We start from the raw sequence: 20,399 nt of genomic DNA on the forward strand, positions 1-20,399 counted from the left end.
TCAGTGTATTGCAATACTCTTTTTGGCCAAGACGTTTGTAAGCATCACAATTTTTTTCATTTTATTTAACCCCGCTCTTGGCTTAGAAATAATCCCTAGTAAGCACTGCTTAGGACTCTAGGCAAGGATCCCTCCTGTTATGGGATGTAGCTTGGATAGAAGCTCCCTTTAGAAGTCTTTTACCAAGGAGAAATAGAGCATCCTGTGCATAAATTCAGCATCCACCTTAGAGCAAGGTGAATAACTTGATGAGTGATCCAGGCAATTTTTATGATATAACAGAAGTCATATATATCCTTTGCACGTTATTAAACTGGACTAGTTTAAGCTTTGTGTTGCTGAACATCTCGTTTACCTAAAAGCAAGCCCCCTCTGTTCTTTGCCAGCTATAAGCACTGGGACAGGCCTTTCCGACTGTGCTTTTTTTCTTGATAATCCTCTCCCCCTCCTTTTAAAGAGCTGCACATTTATTGGCATCCAATCTGGCCATGAGGTCAAGCAAAATGATTTTAATGAGGTTTCTGGCATTGGAGTGCTTCCGATTAAACCCATTCAAAGCTCCTTACCTGTACGTGCTCATTTTGCATATAGAAAATGTGTCCTTTTTCCTATCTCAAATGCTGTTTGCACTATGTCAAACCTCATAAACTTGCCACCAGCATACAGGGCACCAGATTTAAGGCAACCTCCCTCAATCCATTGTGTTACCCTCCTATCTTTACTGATTTTCTTAAAGGACTCTAGGGACCAAATAGGCAAACGGCATGTTTTAGTGCCTTTTTTTTTACCATCTCCAATACTGTGCACATCTGTCGTCTTATATGTGGATACTTTTGAGGTATGCGTCCCCCATCATTGGCAGGTCTTGTATGTTTGTTCAACCATGTGTGCACTTGAGAAGCTTCGTCTACGAATTGCTCCAACTATCCACCCAGTGATCCATGTGCTGTAGCCACGAAGCTGTGTAATAGAGCTTTAGGTCTGGCAAACCTGAGCCTCCCATCTCGAGTGAGGCTTGATGATGTCTAGTCTAACCCTGATGTGCTTTGCTGCCCATACAAATTGGGTAAATAGATTAAATTCCTTGGACTATCAAGCTGGGGGAAGACTTGTTGCTTCCTGCAGCTAGAGGACTATTTTGGCCTCGACCACTCCTCCCATAACAAGAAATGGCAAAGTATTTCACGATCATGCTTTCTTCCTGCCTATTCAAGCCCTGCAAGAGAATTAGCCTGGACTTTGCCTTGCTTAACTGCAACTCTTATATATTACCCAAACAGGCTAGAGCAGCCACATGTGGTACCCCACACCTGCACACCCATGTTTCTCTTCTCAGCCTTAAAATGTGCCATTGCAGTTCCATCAATAGGGCCAAGAAAGATGGTGACCGCAGGCAGCCCTAGTGAGCCAGCTTGCAGATATTACCATGCCGTAATTCACCTTGGCCAGGATCAAGTGATTTAATTCAGCCTAAATACAGCGCCGAAACCCTTGCATTCCAAAATGTGCATTATGCAGGCCCAGCTAATCATATCAATGTTTTCTATATGTCTGGAAGAGCCTGTTTTAAATGATCTTTAAGGGTCTTCCTCTCTCACTCCAAGCTGTGCATAACATTGGTGAGCCTCTAGAAATTTAACTATGTACTACTGTATGGCACAAAGCCTAAATAATCTAAATAGGTTGGTGCTTTCACAACTCTAAGTTTTATTCGACAATCTTTTACTCAACACTTACATTGGTATTTAGCTTGTATAAGTGCCCCTAGGAGCTCCATTCCTGTGGGTCTCGCTCCTTCTTTGTTATCATTACTATGACTGACTTGCTTGTAGAGGACCGTAATTTCCTTATGAGCAGTGCTTGGCTGTCTTCCCCTGTAACCAGAATTCGATCTAGGCTGCTGTATATCTTCTATATGGTGAGTGACCAGAATATTTTTTGGGAGGTGGCATGATCTTGCTATTGGTCCATCAGCTCCATGACCTTTATTAGTTATTTCAATATCTCAGTCCCGGTCGGCCTGACATTCAGGTTGGGAGGGTGCCTGTTCTTGCTCCAGTCTAATGCACAATTCATGTTGCCTGCCAAAAACATGGAGCTATCCAGAAGAGGAGAAGCTGCCCTGAGTTGAGTAGCTCAGATTCTCCACATTATGAGCATGCATATTAACAATGCACATCTCCCATTTAGCGGCCCATATAGCTGCACATATCTCCTTTTCTTACCCATTGCCTCCCACTGCAGCTGGAAAGGCACTTCTGGAGCCAATCCTGACATTGCGCCTCTAGTTTATGTTGAATAAACTGAGGTGAAAGCATGTCCCCTCTATATCCTACATATTCAGCCTCCCTTAGGGCCACTTCCACCCTATCTTTCCTTAAATATAAATAATTGTGGTATCTCCTTGAATAGCTTATGAGCTTCTGCACATTCCACAACAGAAACTTAATAGTGTATTGTTATGTTTGTGCAGTCACCTCTTTTTCGCAGGTGTCCCTCTGGGTCCTCGTGTCTTATTGCTTAGTGTCCCCATGCCTGGCACACTCCAGTGTTTGTTAATATAGCCTCTTGTGTAGCTGCTCTTAGTTTGTGGATCATCAACCCCAGACCCTCCCCTCACTCTCCCCATGGAAATTTGCCAAAGCAACTTAAATAGTTCAAAGTGTCTCCCTGTCCTGCTACTCACCTCTCATACTCCTTGCCCTCCCAACTTAATCGAACAAAGATAAGTGGCAGAGGTATCTTGCGATTACCTGATCTTGTGTACCAATACTGGGGTTGGTTCTCCATAAGCACCATCAACCCAGCCAGGTAAATAGCAGTTGAGTCAGTTAGTGCCCGTTGTGTATACCTTCCAGGAAACTACTTAATTATCCAGTGCAGCCACAAGCATCCCCTCCCATCTTCCTGCAGCTAGATCAAACTGAATCCTCAGAGCAAGGGAGGGGAAAAACAACTTCTATACCAGATACTCCTACATCCCCATGACCACTCTATATAAAGCAACATTAAGGACAGTTTTGGTAATTCATAAGTCATATCAGTAAACTAGCATTTATTCAGCTGACTATATGTCCTTGCTTCCCTCTCTTTAAATAGCTTTTGAGCTTCTGCACATCCCACAAAGAAACTTAATAGTGTATTATGTTTGTGTGGTCACTCCTTTTTCACAGCTGTCACTCTGGGTCCTCATGTCTTGTTTAGTGTCCCCATGCCTGTCACTCTACAGTGTCCGTTAGTATAACCTCTTGTAGATGCTCTGTTTCTACATTATCAACCCCATATCTTGTCATTGTCCCCTGCTTTCTCACTTCCTCAGGCCGGCAATGAACTCTCCTCTGGTAATGTCTCATCTACCTGCACCTCTAATGTGCAAGGCCCCAGTAGGACTCAAAATGTCCTGTACGGTTTGTGCCCTCCAGGGCTCTCCTCATTCCAGTTTTGTAGCCAAAAGTTCCACACTTCCACGCCCAGGCGGGCATTACTGATAAGTCGTGCCATTGCTTCAGCCACTTCCAATTGAATTTCAGTTCCATGAAAAATGGGATTCTCTTTTGTGCAAAATCTTGAATTTTTCCGGGTTTAGAAGCATGTATTACATACCTAATTCCAGTACATTTTTCCTGACTGCATGCAAGGATGTGCGGCACTACTGAAGATGTTGTGCATAGCCTTAGAAGATCAGGTCCTTATTATTTTCATAGTGAAGGACACTATTTTCAGGTCGAAGCTTACCAGACAGTGCAGCTTTCTGGTTTGCTGAAGACATCTTTGGAACATCCAGAAAGCTTTCCTGGGAATGCATTCTGCCCATTGCCTACCATTGGCTTTGTGGTTTGTAACTCCCATTTCCTTGCTTTTTGTTTGTTGGCTCTATTTATTTTAGACTGTCCAGCTGGAGTTCGTTCAAAACCTTGATCACTGTATCCTTATGAGATCTCACTTTCTGTAAACAGGCTTTTAAATTTTGTTCTCTCCCCAAAGAACGCGCTTGTACCCCCCCTCCCCCTTCCCCATGTGCTCTAGTTCAAGAGGCTGGAACATAACCCTTAAAATAGGCCTGCAGGGAGGAGGTGCATGCACTTCTATGTCAACAAATGTGTATGCTGCGGTTCTTCTATCAAAGCACTGTTGGCTTTTGCTTAATGTGACCCTCTAGTGAATGTCTAATGATCTTTCTGTTTGCAGTCGGCTATTAAGAGTACCAAACCCTTTTAATAATAACACGCATTGGCATGTCAAAAGGTGTAGCCTACAGAACTAAACTTATTGAGCAATAACCCCAGTATATGTAACACGTGCAGCAGCACCGTGCCATAAAAACCATAGACAACACAAACTGGAGCCCGGAAACGACATTATTTATGCTACTAAAGGCTTAAATATCCTGCCTATGTCAAAACATAGTTTTTATACTATTTGGTAGATGCATATGTTGTCAACAATGAGATAGGCGAACATGTTCCACTGAAACAAAAGCGGCCTACTACCAGGTCCGGCTTTAGCACCGCTGGTGTCTGGTGCAACACTCTACACTCCTTCACTCTATACCTCTCTACACTACACCACTCTACGCTAGGCCAGTGCACTCAACCTCACTCTACTATGCACCACTGCATTCTTCGCCACTGCACTATACACAGTCTAGTCTAGACATCTTCAATCAACTCTGCAACACTGCACTCTGTGCCACTGCACTCTGCACCACTACTCTATGCAGCTGCACTCTATCCTGCACCACTCCGCTCTGTCACTTTACTCTTCTCTGAAACAATCTATTCTATGCCACTTCACTCTATGCCTCTCTACACTGTGCCACTCTACGCCACTACTCAATGCCACTGCGTTCTAACCTTCACCACTCAGCTGTACCCTGCACCACACCACACCACTTCACCCTACTCTGAAATAATTTACCCTTCGCACTGCGCTCTATGCCACACTACTCCACTCTTCACAGCGCTACTGCACTCTACAAATCACCACTCTACTCTGCACAATTCTACTCACCTCAACCCCACTCTACACCACTGCACTCAATGCCAGTGCACTCCACACCACTTTACTCAAAAAGAATACACTCAACTCCACTGCATGTTACGCCACTCTTTTCTACACTGCACCATTCTACTCTGCTAGACTGCATTATCGCCACTGCACTAAACACCACTCTACTGTGCACCACTGCACGCTGTACCGCTCTACTCTGCACCACTGCACTGTACACCATTGCAGTCTGCACTACTCACTCTACTGCACTCTACATCACTCCGCGCCATTCTATTCTGCACCACTCCACTCTATGCCACTTCACTCTGCTCTGAAACAATCTACTCTACGCCACCGCACTCTATACCACTCTGTCAATGCACTCTACACCACTTTACTTAAAAAACAATGCACTCTATGCCAATCTACTCTACACCACTGTACTTTGCGCCACTTCACTCTACGACTCTCCGCTCTTCAATACTCCACTCCCTGATGCTCTTCTCTAGTGGTTCTTAACCTGTAGTCCAGGGACCCCTGGTCCAGTGTTTCTTAACCTGTGTCCAGGGACCCCTGGTCCGTGACTGCATAGAAAATGAAATAATATTAACAGATTAATAAGAGTATATAAATAAAGAAACAAAAATTTGAAATCCTTCTGTAAATGTAAAGGAATTTAAAGCATAAGGCTAAAAATTATGTTGGTATTCTCACATTGATTTCTGGGAGCAGAGCAAATGCATCAAACGGAATATAGTATGTACGATTTGTAGCCTCAATTAAATTTCGAAAAGCTCCAACCTTCCCATTAAAGTTAAAATTACATTTTTTAAAATATTTGTTTTTGAAATAAATACAATATTTAATCATTTTTAGATCTTGCGCCTAGCGTTGCAGTGCGTAGCACTGCTCGCGCAGCGCAAGACTTTTTGTAGGGGGTTTAAAACCTGACCTAGGAATCACACACGCTCATGCGTGTGCTTTTCCTTTTGGCCCACGCTGTTGGCCTTTGCGTGCGTCTCTTTATCAAAGACAGCACGCAATTGGCCAAAGGCGGGCGCATTGCTCCGCCCATGGCCTATTGGTGTCTATTATGTGCACCGCCGCCATGTGGAGGGGTTTGAGGTAATACAGCTAGCTTTGTCTGCGACATATCAATCTGTTTCTCCATATCATTGGGACCCAACGAGTTCAGAAATTCATATATCTCCCCGATAGTTAGACTAGATTTTTTGCATATGCGATCCATAATTTGTGTTGCATAGAATTTTTCCCTACCTCCCCCCCCCCCCCCTTTTTGTCGAAAAATCTCTAACCTGTAGGTATTTGAAAAGATCCCTATGACTGAGGTCATATTCATTACGTAATTCATCATAGGTCTTCAAGCCATTTCTATTAAAGAAACAGCCGTGTTGTGATATCCCTACCTGTATCCAACGATCCATACAGCTGTTATCAAATATCTCTGGGAGATCATTATTTTTAAATAGCGGGGTATAATATGAGTATCGTCCAAAACCCAATATTTTACGAGCACAGCCCCAGACCTTATATATACCATAGATACTCTTGAATTTTACCTTCTTAAAATAATTGTTGTTGATGTGTCGCCAAAAACAACATTCAGAGCCCCTTCCTAATAAGTGTTATTGCCGTTAGGTCCTGAAGATATAAGTGCTAAACAGTAGCCCAATAATACAATTTGAAGTTAGGCATTGCCATTCCCCGTCTATCCTTTGGGAGTGTGATATACTTTAAAGCCCGGCGTGGGATTTTATATCCCCATAAGAATCTGGAGAACATAGATTCAATAGATCTAAACAGTTGAGGGGGGAATTCTAAACAAATAGTCCTAAAAAAATATAGAAATCTGGGAAGATGTAACATTTTAATCACATTACATCTCCCTCCTATCGTTAGATGTAAGTTGTTAAGACGTACCAATTATTTTTTTTGTTCGTTGAATCAAAGGTTCCACATTATTGCTAACTATATTATCCACCTCTGCCGATATACTCACCCCGAGATACGTAGCTTTATCTATAACTCTGACATCTCTCATCGTGATCTTATCATTGAGAATGATCTGTGTTTTACTCTGATTTAGTTTATAGCCAGAGACTGCTCCGAAAATCAGAGCTTCCTCTTCTATCGCGACAATTGCTTTATTAGGATTACTAGTAACTATAGCAATATCATCTGCGAAGTCTAGTGTTTTAGTCTCGTATTCTTGTGCCCATATTGAAGGAATTAGCATGTTTTGATCCAACCTACGGATGAACGGGTCAATGTAAATCTCAAAAAGAAGAAGAGAGAGAACACGGGCACCCCTGTCTTGTCCCCCTTGTGATGGTTATTTTTTCAGACAATACCCCGTTTATTAACACCCTTGCAATAGGTTCCACATATAGCATTTGTATTTCCTTAATAAATCTCTTGCTAATCCCACTATGTAACATTGTGGCCCAAAGGTATTCCCAGGAGACCCTATCAAAGGTGCTTTTCGGCGTCGAGTAGTATAAGCGCCATAGGGTCTCCTGTCACCTTGGTAAAGTCAAAAAGAGAAATTACCCTTTGGACGTGATCGATTGTAGATCTTCCGGGAATGAACCCATGCTGGCGTTCCGATACAATCTTGTGGATAATCGGTGCTACTCGGCTTGCTAATAATTTAGAGTAAATTTTAGAATCTCCATTTATCAATGTAATGGGACGATAAGACCCAGGTTCTAGAGGATCTTTATTTTTTTTAGAAAAACTACAATTTTGGCAGATGACCATGAAGCTGGTGGCCTTCCTCCCTTGAAAATATGAATAAACAGTTCCTGTATTATTTCTTTTAGTTGTGCTGAAAACTTGACATAGAATTCTGTTGGGATACCGTCCATTCCAGCAGCTTTCCCTGTAGTAAGGCTGGTCATGGATAATAAAATTTCGTCCCACAATGGAATATTATCTAAGCTTTCCTGGTCCGCTTGCTCAAATCTTATTGAGGCATTTAAGTTTAAGTATGTCTCTGATCTACCCATTTGATTCTCTGTTGTTTCATAAAGATTCTGATAGAATTTTTGAAATACCATTCTAATCTTGGAGGGTTCAGGTTTGAAGCCAGTCTCTAGATCCATGATCTCTTTAACTAAATTGGCCGAATATTCTTCTCTAGTACGTACCGCCAGCTGGTGGCCAACCTGTTCACTCCATTCCACATGGCTCGCGCGCACCTCTCGCGTGCTTGTTTTTCTTGTTTTATCAACTCACGTTAGTTTAATGCACTCTCATACCTGAGAATTAAATATGACTTTGTTACACACTGTTTCGTACTATGCGACTTGCAAGGACATTTATCATTTTATAGCTGTCCCAGGGGGCTCATGCCTCTCTAGATCAAGAAATCCATTGCGCAACCTTGCAAAAGTTAACCGGATGCAGGAAGGCGGGGCGATGGGCAGGAAGTGATGGACGTGGACAGTGGGAGTAGGGAGACTCCAAGGAGGAATGTGCCCACCTACAGTGGCTCCCTTACAGGGTTCTCGTATTATCTGCCCCTAAAATCAACATGTATCATTTTGTTGCATTTTGTGCTCATATAGCGCTCCAAAAGCTTCAGCCTGCCTTCAAGGAGGTTCTCTTGAACAAGGCTTTCGATGAGGCCAGATGGTTAATTCCAACTGTTTCCCAGTTCTTGTGCTGCCCTGGTGCATTGAAGTTCATCCCATTTAAAATATTCAACGGGTTCTTCCATATCTTTGGCGCGCTTTGTGACCTTTCTTTGGTCGGTTCTCATAGGGTTTACATCTATAGCGATAGTATCTATCTTATTTGCAAAAGCTGTTCTAGATGCCACCATGGCCTGCAGGATCTTGGCTTGAGAGTGCCCTTTTTGCCACCTCCTGATTTAGCGGGGTTCTTTACTTTTGTGGACTTGTGCTTGCCTATCGCTGCTGTGCTTTTGACAATTTTGTGGTTTAAGACGACTTGTCTGTCCTGTCCTCTTTGTTTCTCTGCTAGCTGCCAGATTAAGCCAATGCATGGACTAACCTGACACTGTCCTGCACCTGTTGCAGACAGTACCAGTGCTTCCTGCCCACTGGATACACATGCAGCCACCCACAGTCAAGGTTCCTTTGTTTTTACTCACTCCAGTTCCTCTAGGTCAGTTATCAAAAATCAACAATTGGTCCTCTCTGTCAATCTGCACCCTAAACAGGTAGGTTTCTCCATTTCAGAGGGGACTTTCAAGGTCTCTCTCTCTCCATAGCTTATCTAACACATGAAGATTTGGACCTCCCAAAGCTGAGCCAGTGCCAGTTGCCTTAGTCAATTTGCAGCATTGCCACAGCAGCCATTTGTAAACACGTGCAGGAGGGCCTACTCCACTCAGCACAACAGTCGCTGGGCAAATGTTCCCGTCCCATTGGCAGTCCACTCTTCAATCCACCCTGATAACTGTAGTTACTCCAGCTCACAACGCCACTATTGGCCTCCTCATTTTGTTCGCAGCTACTTTCTCAAATAACCTCCAAGCCCCTATTTCTCTTTCCAGTTATGGAGACGCTACTCACTCCGCTCTGAGCCACTCTTATGTCTCCTTGGCCCTGTTTTTGCTTCTCCACCCTCCTTGCAGCTATCGGGGTTTGCCTGTCCCCGGAGTTGTTCCCAGCCCGGACGCTGCTTAGGCACACTCCCATACAGCCACCGATTAAAGCCTTGGACCTGCAGGGAAAGGGCGGTATTACTTCTCCGAACTGTGTCTCACATGAGTAATGTCGTATCCGGTGTTTGTGGTCAGCAGGGGGTGCTGATTTCACATGAAGGTCCGGTGCCTGCTGTCATTTCTCACAGTCACACCCTAATGGCCCAGGCCACGCTTCGCCCTTCCTTTAGTCTCTGGCACTTCTGCATATGCTGATTATTCCAGTGAAGATTTGGAGCAGATACATTCCCAGTATTGCTGGATTTTGGTAGCTCTGTTTCGCAGTTTGAGGTTTTTGTTGGACATACTACTTAGATAGGCAGGCCTCGAAAGTTTGTTTATTCCGATTTGCACGATTATTTAAAATTATGGCAAACATTCACAATAAAAAGAGCACCCAGAATAAAAAAAAGTGCAGATTACAGAAAATACCATTGTCTGGTAAAAAGTACAATAACATGATTAACAATATATTTTTAAAAAAGTAGTAGCAAAAAGCCCCATTCATAATGGCAGCAGTGGAAGATAATGTATCACACAGTTTATAAAAGATACCAATAAAAGGGTTCAAATGCACACTGACACAGGATTAACAATACACCAGCAAAAATCCTATTCATAATAGTAGTCACTGTAGAGCACAGGAAAGCTTAAACGGATGCTCAGTAAAAGTGCAAGTGCTAAACAGAACCTACAGAAGCGAGAGAACCCTTTGCCATATATACTAAAATTAAAGTGCAAGACTTGTAAGTTCCAGCTAACAATAAGGTCACCCAGTCCATCCTGAAGTAGACCATTCCCAGCATAGTGCTATTGGCTTTACTCTCAAGTTGTAACATGCTTGGGCATTGACGAGGCAATTGTGAGAAACTTAATAAATCTTGCCATCTGTTGACCACCTCGCAGACATTCAATTACTGCTGCTTTGCAGGCCCATATGCTCAACTGCCTGAAATTTGGAAGAAGATAATACCGTCTTGGTGAACATAAAAAAGGGCACATGCATAAAACGTGTTAAAGTGTCTCCTGCATATAACCACAGCCCCTACATGAAATGTTCGAGGTGCAGTCAGACAGCCGTACTTGTATAGTTTGAGTGGAAGTAAGCCGAACCTCAGGCACATTAGTTGGGACTTTACTGTAAAGTTTATAGGAAGCGACGAGTACACCGGACGAGATAGTGGTTGATATAGAGGAATTTTCAGGTCAGCGTATTTCTTGATGTGAATAGAGCTGACAAGAGCCTCGCTTGCTCCATCACTGCTTTTGCCATACTTTTCGTAGACAAACCGGTCTTTAAAAGGTTTCTGGCAATCAGAAGGTCTGTAGCTACCTGGATAAACTTGTAGGTGTCAGATTGGGGATCCTGTGTTTTGTCCCACAGGAGTTTGTTTTAATGATCCATGCTAAGCTAATACAAGCTTGTAGCACATGGATAAGAATCTCGCAAGCAATGCATAGTTTTGTTGAACAAGACTGAATTCCAAACAGACTTAACCTTGTGCAGAACATGCGGGTAGCTTGAATAAGCGTCAGAAACATTGGCATTGAGCGCGGTCTAGCCAGCTTGAAAGACTATTTGCTCTGTATGCAATGTTGCAAAAACAACAGTTGATGGACAGAATGCAGAACAATGTCACACATTCACCCCAGTACAGAGATCTGGGCCTAAATCCATAGTTTTTTGCTCACCATGACCAAAGTCATGCATCCAAAGTCAATAAGAAAAAGAGTCCGGCAATACGTTTATTTTTAGTCTTCTCCTTTATTAAGTAAACTAAAGTTCATTGCATCAATGAGCATCATCCAGCCAACGCGTTTCGTAGAGTTGTTACTTGAACTTAGTCAGGGATATTTAGAATGAGGGTGGAATAGGAAATCCACTATGATCCCAGGCCTCTTCAGTTTGAGGGGTGTAGCAACTGTATGTCGGATGTATGCGCCAATCGTCATAAACAGGACTCGTGTTGAAGTGACAGAGCCTAGAGTTATGGAGGATGGAACATTTTACGAAATTAATGTATTCGGAATTAGGTTGCACCAAATATCTCAGAATATGGTTGCGAAATTGTGCAGTCAAAGTTAAGGAAATATTCTTTTAGAATAGCACAATCTAAGTAGCACCCAGGAGATACCCATGTGCCCATTTATATTGTATTTAAAAAATGATTTGAATTGCTGATTTATTCAGCCTGAGTTTTAATGCTTTTATCCTTAACCATGAATGTTATAGTTATGTATGATTGATCATGTAAAACCAGGGAGTTTTTAGGTCTCGGCTGCGAAGGCTGCGCTTGCGCAGTCTAGCTCCGAGATTTAATGACTTGGAGAAGAGGGGCTTGAACCCGCCCCTCTTCTCCCCTGTTCTCCATTGGCTGGCCTCTTGAATGCTGGCCAGCCATTGGAGAAGAGGTCAGTCATTCCGATTAGGCCCCATCCTTTTCGGATCGGGGGGCGTGTTTTTTGCAAGAAGTCTCATTCTCTCCTCCAGCCAATGGCTGGAGGAGAGAAAAGACAAACACGCCCCCGAATCCGAAAATGCCGCTGCCTTTCTCCGAGGCATTTCTGCTCTGCCTCAGAGAAAGGCGGTGGTGTCTTCCGGTGCCCTCGGCTTGTTTGTGTGGTAATTTAGAGGCAATGTTCCCAGGCAAAAAGAAACGCGGGGAAGAGCAGCAGTGCTGCCTCTTATCTGAGACTGACTAGAAAACATGTCCCTGCTTTCCGAGCCTGCCGTGATAAGGCGCCTCTTTATCGGCAGCCTCGGACCGCACTGAGTAAAATGTAGAGTTGTGTTTACTAGAAAGCTGCATACCAAAAATGACACACAACACCGTAGGCTGGCTGCGTGCATTGAACTTCTTAACGTTGTTTTAAGCCGAGGTCGTTGCTGTTCTTGGTCAAACAGCTCCCCTGTTTTCTAGAACTGCCCCCCGCCCTTCGTCAGGCCCCCTTCGCTCGCTGGGCCGTTTCCCTCTCTTGCTATGGGGGCCTCCCTTGAATAGGAGCAGGGAAATGAAAAGGCCAGATTACATTCAGCGGCGATGGTCTGTGGAACGGCAGATCCGCGAACAATGTCATTCAATGCAGCACAGGAAAGGGGGAAAGAAAAGAAAACCCCATGCAAATGAAAGCTGACTTCACAGTTAGGTGCCAGTGAGCACTACCAACATGGCATCATGGGGCATTTACACTGAGACCAACGTTCCAATGTGGTGGGGGAAAGTATACATGGAGGGCGGTGGCTCTGCAAGGCGCCGGGTGTCAATATGGGATCGGTGGGGGTACACAGGGCTAAGGGTAATTATTAAGGGGGTCTCTGCAGGTCTGCGGGTTCTATGTGTGTGGGTAGTGTCTGGGCGGCAGACTCCTCCTTCCGCCCCCGCAAACTCCTCCCTTTCATCCGCCCCCTCAGGCTTTGTGCCTCTACTGCTCAGACTGGATGCTGGAACAGGCATAGTGCGCCTGCCACCACGGTAAAGGAGGAGAAGCGTCTGGGGGCGAGAGGAGCCCCCGCACTCCGGAGAATACTCCCGCACCGCATCCTCGCCGCCATGAGGCCCCACTAGTAGCCCCACTCTCCATCACCTTACAATCGTTAGCTGAAGGCAGCAGCAGCAGATGCGAAAGGACCCCTCAAGGACAAACACCCCCCGACCCTCAGAAATGCTACCTGTCGCCTGCAGCATATAATGTGAAACAACTCCTGTATGTTTCACGGCCCCGCCCTCTGCTCCGGCGGCCGCTGAATGAGAGAGCCTGCAATGCGTTGTGCTCAGAGAAGTGTGAAAGGGCCTCTGTTACCGTCGCTGGCGCCGCATTCAAAGCAAACAGGCCTGTCAAGCCCTCATTGAAAGAGGCACCCTGGAATTAATCTGGGGAAGCAGGCTGTGCTAGGAAGTGGACTTTCCGACTGCGTGCTCTCCAACTACGGGCCCTCCGCTGTGGGCGAGTAAACACTACAGTCGGTGGCTGCGACTATCTGCGCGAGTTGGCGCCACCGCCCCCGCCACCCCCATCAGACCAAAGGCTGGTTACAATGTGCGCAGTAAAAAGCGGCCCAGCAGCCATCTGTGATTAGAGGTGACAATAACCCATGTGTCCGCCTCCACTCTCCGAATACGCTGTGAGGCGCACGCTGGACCTCTCAAATAAATGTTCTACAAAAATATAAAATTTGCAGCACATCTCTCGGCACAGTGCACTGGCACTTCAGTCACGCCCACTCAGCCAACGCTAAAATTTGACTGAAAATATTTTCGGTTTGTGACCTCTTTATTTATTCGGCTCAGGTTTATGCTCCAACTCCCAGATATTGTCCATACATGAATTGGCAATCTAATTCACACCAAACAAATCGTAACTCCCAATGTGTCCGGCTACAGGGTCGGTCTCACTACTGGAACGCGTCAGGTCAGATCATTGCTTGCTGCACGCCATTTGCGCATGCAATGCAAAGTGATTACATCCTTTCACCACAATTTCTGGTTCGTTGTGGTCGGGGAGTACATTTTCCTATGGCTCTTAGACAATGCTTAATTTGAGCCGGTGGTTGCCGGTGGAGGCCACCAGCACTCATTTTGGGGGAAAGCCCTTATATTAACTTATCAAACTTTGACCCAGAGCAACAAAGAAACAATACAAAAGGGGGGGAAAAGGAGGAAGAGAAAGACGTAAAAAAAATCAGTGACATAGAGAGAAGACAGGGGAGAACGACAAAATTAAATAAAGGGATAGGGACTGTCTGAAGGTGGATAAAAGACGCATGAGGTGAAATCAAGACTTAGCCGATAGAGACCCGTTCGAGGCCCCCTTAAAACAAGCATTTACAATGCAACGGTCTCGGCATTGTTAAAGTTAGAGCTATTGGCATTGCTCATGACATTATTTTTGTTTATGTTTTTGTTTTTAAAACATGTAGAGAAACGGCATTGTTATTTACAATGTCAATAGCTTAATCAGTGTGTGTGTGTGTAGGTGGCTCTGTGTGTGGGTGCAAATGCAATAGGTCTCGCATTTGAGAGTGATTAAGCTATTGACATTGTAAATAACAATGCCGTTTCTTTAAATGTTTTCAAAACAAAAACATAAACAAAAATAATGTCATGAGCAATGCCAATAGCTCTAACTTTACCAATGCCGAGACCATTGCATTGTAAATGCTTGTTATTTATAGCTCTGCTCTCGTAAGAATAGTTTTAACATAAAGTAGGGATTTAAGTAAAGGCATGTAGCACTTTTTGACTATTTTGCACAAGTTTGACATTCATTGTTAGAACATTGCCTGCTGGGATATTTTACATCCATTTTAGGTCCATGCTCTGCTAACGCTTGAACATTAAAGCACTCTCCCTCCAACACACAAATTGGCAAAGTTGGTAGGATTTATATTCCATAGTTGATGGTTTAATAGTGCAGTTCATTATCATGTGACATGAGACACAGGTTAACGATTTCTCCTTTTTAATGAAGTCAATCTTGGGTATTCCGATTGATTGATAGTGGATTTTATGTTGTTATTTATTGATGATGTATTGCGATGTATTTAAAGTTTTAATTAACTGAACAATAAAGTCTTACATGCATACTTACTGCAGTCTAACAGTGCTATGTTATTGTGCATTATTTTTAGCACTCAAGCACTACTGAGGCATCGTAGAGCTGAAGCTTTACCAGCCCACTTGGGTTTGTGATTGTTGAAATGTTCATTAAATGATTTCAGTGCTAATTCTGATGTTTACCCTGGATATATTTTTACATTCTCGTCAGCTTTTGGAGCATGGAATCCTTTGAGGAGAGCTTCCCCCGAGGGGGCTCGCAGAAGAAGCCCAAGGAGACCGAAACACACACAAGGCCTGTAGATCGTGATAACTTGTTTAATGTGAGTAACCTGATACTATCTGACTGAATAGTTATCCAGCTACAGATGTTTGTTAAAACCCATCTCTGGTATGGTTGCAGGAAAACTAAAATTGTGGTAGATTTTCTTTCAGCTGTGACGAGCTCTGTGCACAATTGCCTATTTTTTTGGGTTATCTTTTTTCTTTGCTTTGTGTCTGCTGCACTAGTATATAAAGTATTTTCCATAGTGGCAGTTTAAACGAAAGTCTTTTTTCATGTGGAACTGATGCTTATTGGTATGTTTGGTATCTTTTATTAAATCATATAAGCCAGAAAAATTGCATCAACAAATTTCTTGAATTAGATTTGTAGGTCTGGAAAGACCGAACATGGGTTGTGGAATATTACCATTCATTAGTAACGTAATACATTGCATATTTAGACATAATCGTCAACCCTATACTGTAAAAAGACTACCTTTTAGTTTTTTTATTCTAAGTTCTCTTTTAGTATCACATGACTTACCAGGCCTGCTTAATTTCCTAATCTAAAAGTGTTTAATCTATTATAGATTAACCTAGATTAAGCAGTATTTACCCTGCTGGTGAGGAGCAGGGTAGGTACTGATCTGCATAAGGTGGGCCTCTGATTAGAGTGGCACGTTGGGCGAAAAGTAATTTGTTGGATTGTTACCCTGAGTGATTGCTAGTGACAAACTATTTGCAAGGTGTCCTTGCACCACCATTAGACTGTTTGTTGTAGTGCCATGGTGTGTCCAAAAATGGATCCCTACGTTTTTGCTCTACAGGATCCAGGCTGTACCTAACTGACAAGGCCTAATAAAGCAGAAACAGGGACTGGATTGCTGGTGTCCCCTTCTCGAGGGGGCCCTCGCCTGGCAGTTCAGGATTGACTGTCCTTACGAGGAGCATGATCAGTACAAATTTGTATAATGTTGGCCTTGTATTTAGAGTTGCATACTGGGTGTGGAAAAACTGTGTGCTAGAAATCTAGCCAGAGTGATTGCCAGTGGATTACACTATTTGCAAATAGTCCTTCCTTAATCTTTTGTGTTTGTTTGAGAATATCCCCAAGTGTCTGAGTGAGCCCTCCAAACACTTTAAATTACTCTTGTGATGTTTGTTTACATCATTGTTACCAAAGCTCTCCCAAATCAGTTTTCTGTTTACATTCCAAGCTTTAACTCAACATATCAATACAATTTAAATATTACTTATGCTATGCATATTTATATTGTAGTGGTTTCATGACAAAAAGGAACATAAGGGCTGTGACTTCAATTTTTCGCAGACCTTCATATGACATGCATATTATACAGTACAAAAGGCAGAAGGCACACCATGGATGCTGTTCGCTTGACATATTCTAGGGAATCATTACTTGCTATTCGTAATTATGGTATCCCTCTACCTCCATTTGCTCTCTAATGGTCAGTGGGTCTGCTATTATTGGGGATGCCTAGCAATTCAGGGATTCACATCTATGCCAGTACCTCATTTCCATCGGCCATTGTGAATACCATCCCTGGATCTGCTAATTTCAATCTTAACTGTATGTTACTTAATGTGCACTCACTTCCTGGCCTTGCAGAAGAAATCTTTTTAATTAATAAATTCTAAACTTAACGTCGTATCTCAGAATCTTGGTTAAATTGCACATCCGGGCCTGATATTGCACGTACATTACCCCTTGTTATCGGTAAATGAAATTACAAAATGTGGACTGGGAGGAAGAGGTGATGGGTTGCTACCATTAAGATTTTTGGGCATCCAGGCATATATGCCTGTTGAATTTTTTGGTGTCCAAGTTCTGTGTGCCCAGGATATGCACTTAACCGGCCTCCCTTTTTTATTTTTTTTGTTTACTGCTCCGCAGGACCAGCAGCTGACTTTTGTGCTACTTTGCTAGAGCTGGTTTTTTATTATACTTGTAAGTACAGGAAATCCCTTTTGCTAGGCATCTTCAATATTTAACTTGAATCTGCTCTGCCTGAAGCCTGTTTCCTAGAGGCATCTCTTTCCTCCTTGGATCTACACCTCATGGTGATATAGGCTACTCATCTTGCTGGACACCTCCTAAATGGGTTATTTAGTTCTGTTGCCATAATCAGACAGCCCGTCACATCAGGTTCTGGTGGAGGGATCACGGTCCCTTTTACTCTTACATGATTACAGATTGGTCCTCTCTCGTTTCTGCTGACATGCCAGCATGACCAATATAAACCTGGCTTTTCCTGACCAGGGTTTTCAGGTTGACCCTGCCAGCGATATTAACTCAAATGAAGAGCACTTTACTTACCCGCTTAATTCTGCCCCTGACTGTGTGGCTCCATTGTAGCAGTTTTAACCTAAGCGACTGTCTTCATCAGCTGCCTGATACCCTCCTGAGATGGTTTGTAAAGGTCTACAGTGGTACTGAACGAAAGTCTATGATTCAGAAGCTAAAAAGTTTTACATTTGTAAACTGAAACACTACAAGTCCCACGATACATCTGCTAAATCTGATTACTTTTCCCATTTGATCTTTGCGGCTGTCAATCAACCAAAGGAAATTTTCAAGATTGTGCAATATCTGTTTATTTCCCCATCACCTGTCCCTGACGCTCAACAGCTTTTTGTGAATCAGTTTAGTATTTTTTTGATCAGTCTCCAATATTCATTTTTTTTTGTGTAGGAGACTTTTGGAGCTTTTTATGCTTTTTTTTCATTCCTTAGCGAGACCCTTTAGCAAGCCTCCCACTGATGATAATCTGAAATCCAAACTTTTTCCTGTCAAGTCCTGTGTTGGCTTGATGACCCATGTGTGTCGTTCGTTTTTAACCTGCCCTATGACACACTTTCCCTAATTCTCAGTTATGTAATGACTTCATGTCCATAGCCTTGGCGCTTCAGCTCTTCAGCCTTGTCCACCACCCTTTCTCTGTGTTGCCTTGTAAGATCAGTGTTGCCTTGTCGCCCACCCCATGTCCGTGTTCCCGTGTCCCCACCCTCCCACCCCTTATCCGTGATCCCGTGTCCCCACCCCTTATCCGTGATCCCGTGTCCCCACCCTCCCACCCCTTATCCGTGATCTCGTGTCCCCACCCTCCCACCCCTTATCCGTGATCTCGTGTCCCCACCCTCCCACCCCTTATCCGTGATCTCGTGTCCCCACCCTCCCACCCCTTATCCGTGATCTCGTGTCCCCACCCTCCCACCCCTTATCCGTGATCCTGTGTCCCCACCCTCCCACCCCTTATCCGTGATCCTGTGTCCCCACCCCTTATCCGTGATCCTGTGTCCCCACTCTCCCACCCCTTATCCGTGATCCCGTGTCCCCACCCTCCCACCCCTTATCCGTGATCCCGTGACCCCACCCTCCCACCCCTTATCCGTGATCCCGTGACCCCACCCTCCCACCCCTTATCCGTGATCCCGTGACCCCACCCTCCCACCCCTTATCCGTGATCCCGTGACCCCACCCTCCCACCCCTTATCCCGTGACCCCACCCCTTATCCGTGATCCCGTGACCCCACCCTCCCACCCCTTATCCGTGATCCCGTGACCCCACCCCTTATCCGTGATCCTGTGTCCCCACCCTCCCACCCCTTATCCGTGATCCCGTGTCCCCACCCTCCCACCCCTTATCCGTGATCCCGTGTCCCCACCCTCCCACCCCTTATCCGTGATCCCGTGTTCCCACCCTCCCACCCCTTATCCGTGATCCCGTGTTCCCACCCTCCCACCCCTTATCCGTGATCCCGTGTTCCCACCCTCCCACCCCATGTCTGTGATCTCGTGTTCCCACCCTCCCACCCCATGTCTGTGATCTCGTGTCCCCACCCCTTATCCGTGATTCTGTGTCCCCATCCCTTATCCGTGATTCTGTGTCCCCATCCCTTATCCGTGATCCTGTGTCCCCCACCCCTTATCCGTGATCCTGTGTCCCCACCCCTTATCCGTGATCCTGTGTCCTCACCCTCCCACCCCTTATCCGTTGTGGCCACACCCTCCTACCCCTTATCCGTGATCCCGTGTCCCCACCCTCCCACCCCTTATCTGTTATCCCGTGTCCCCACCCTCCCACCCCTTGTCCGTGATCACGTGTCCCCACCCTCCCACCCCTTGTCCGTGATCACGTGTCCCCACCCTCCCACCCCTTGTCCGTGATCACGTGTCCCCACCCTCCCACCCCTTGTCCGTGATCACGTGTCCCCACCCTCCCACCCCTTGTCCGTGATCACGTGTCCCCACCCTCCCACCCCTTGTCCCTGATCACTTGTCCCCACCCTCCCACCCCTTGTCCGTGATTCCCTCCCCTTGTCCGTGATTCCCTCCCCTTGTCCGTGATTCCCTCCCCTTGTCTGTGATTCCCACCCCTTGTCTGTGATTCCCACCCCTTGTCTGTGATTCCCACCCCTTGTCTGTGATTCCCACCCCTTGTCTGTGATTCCCACCCCTTGTCTGTGATTCCCACCCCTTGTCTGTGATTCCCACCCCTTGTCTGTGATTCCCACCCCTTGTCTGTGATTCCCACCCCTTGTCTGTGATTCCCACCCTCCCACCCCTTGTCCGCCCACCCCTTGTCTGTGATTCCCACCCCTTGTCTGTGATTCCCACCCTCCCACCCCTTGTCCGTGATGCTGTCTCCACCCGCCCGCCCGCCCCAAGTCCTTGATGCCGTCTCCACCCGCCCGCCCGCCCCAAGTCCTTGATGCCTTGTTCCCCACCCTCCCTCCCCAGGTCCGTGATGCCTTGGTCCCCACCCTTCCTCCCTCCCTCCCTCCCCAGGTCCGTGATGCCTCGTCCCCACCCTCCCTCCCTCCCCAGGTCGGTGATGCCTCGTCCCCACCCTCCCTCCCTCCCTCCCCAGGTCCGT

The 20,399-nt window shown here is 45.2% G+C and overlaps 1 protein-coding gene across 4 annotated transcripts in view; it reads left to right on the top strand.

The window, feature by feature from the left end:
- PDCD11 (programmed cell death 11) overlaps positions 1-20,399 on the top strand; it is a 618,996-nt gene that overhangs the window by 20,974 nt on the left and 577,623 nt on the right. For all 4 annotated transcript variants that reach the window (XM_085606675.1, XM_085606679.1, XM_085606671.1 and 1 more), the window contains exon 2: positions 15,449-15,560. In XM_085606675.1, the coding sequence (XP_085462801.1) occupies positions 15,459-15,560 (102 nt within the window). In that variant the 5' untranslated portion in view covers positions 15,449-15,458. The remainder of the gene's footprint in view (positions 1-15,448; positions 15,561-20,399) is intronic.

Source organism: Triturus cristatus, chromosome 1_2 (genome assembly GCF_964204655.1).
Source record: "Triturus cristatus chromosome 1_2, aTriCri1.1, whole genome shotgun sequence".
NCBI lineage: Eukaryota > Metazoa > Chordata > Amphibia > Caudata > Salamandridae > Triturus > Triturus cristatus.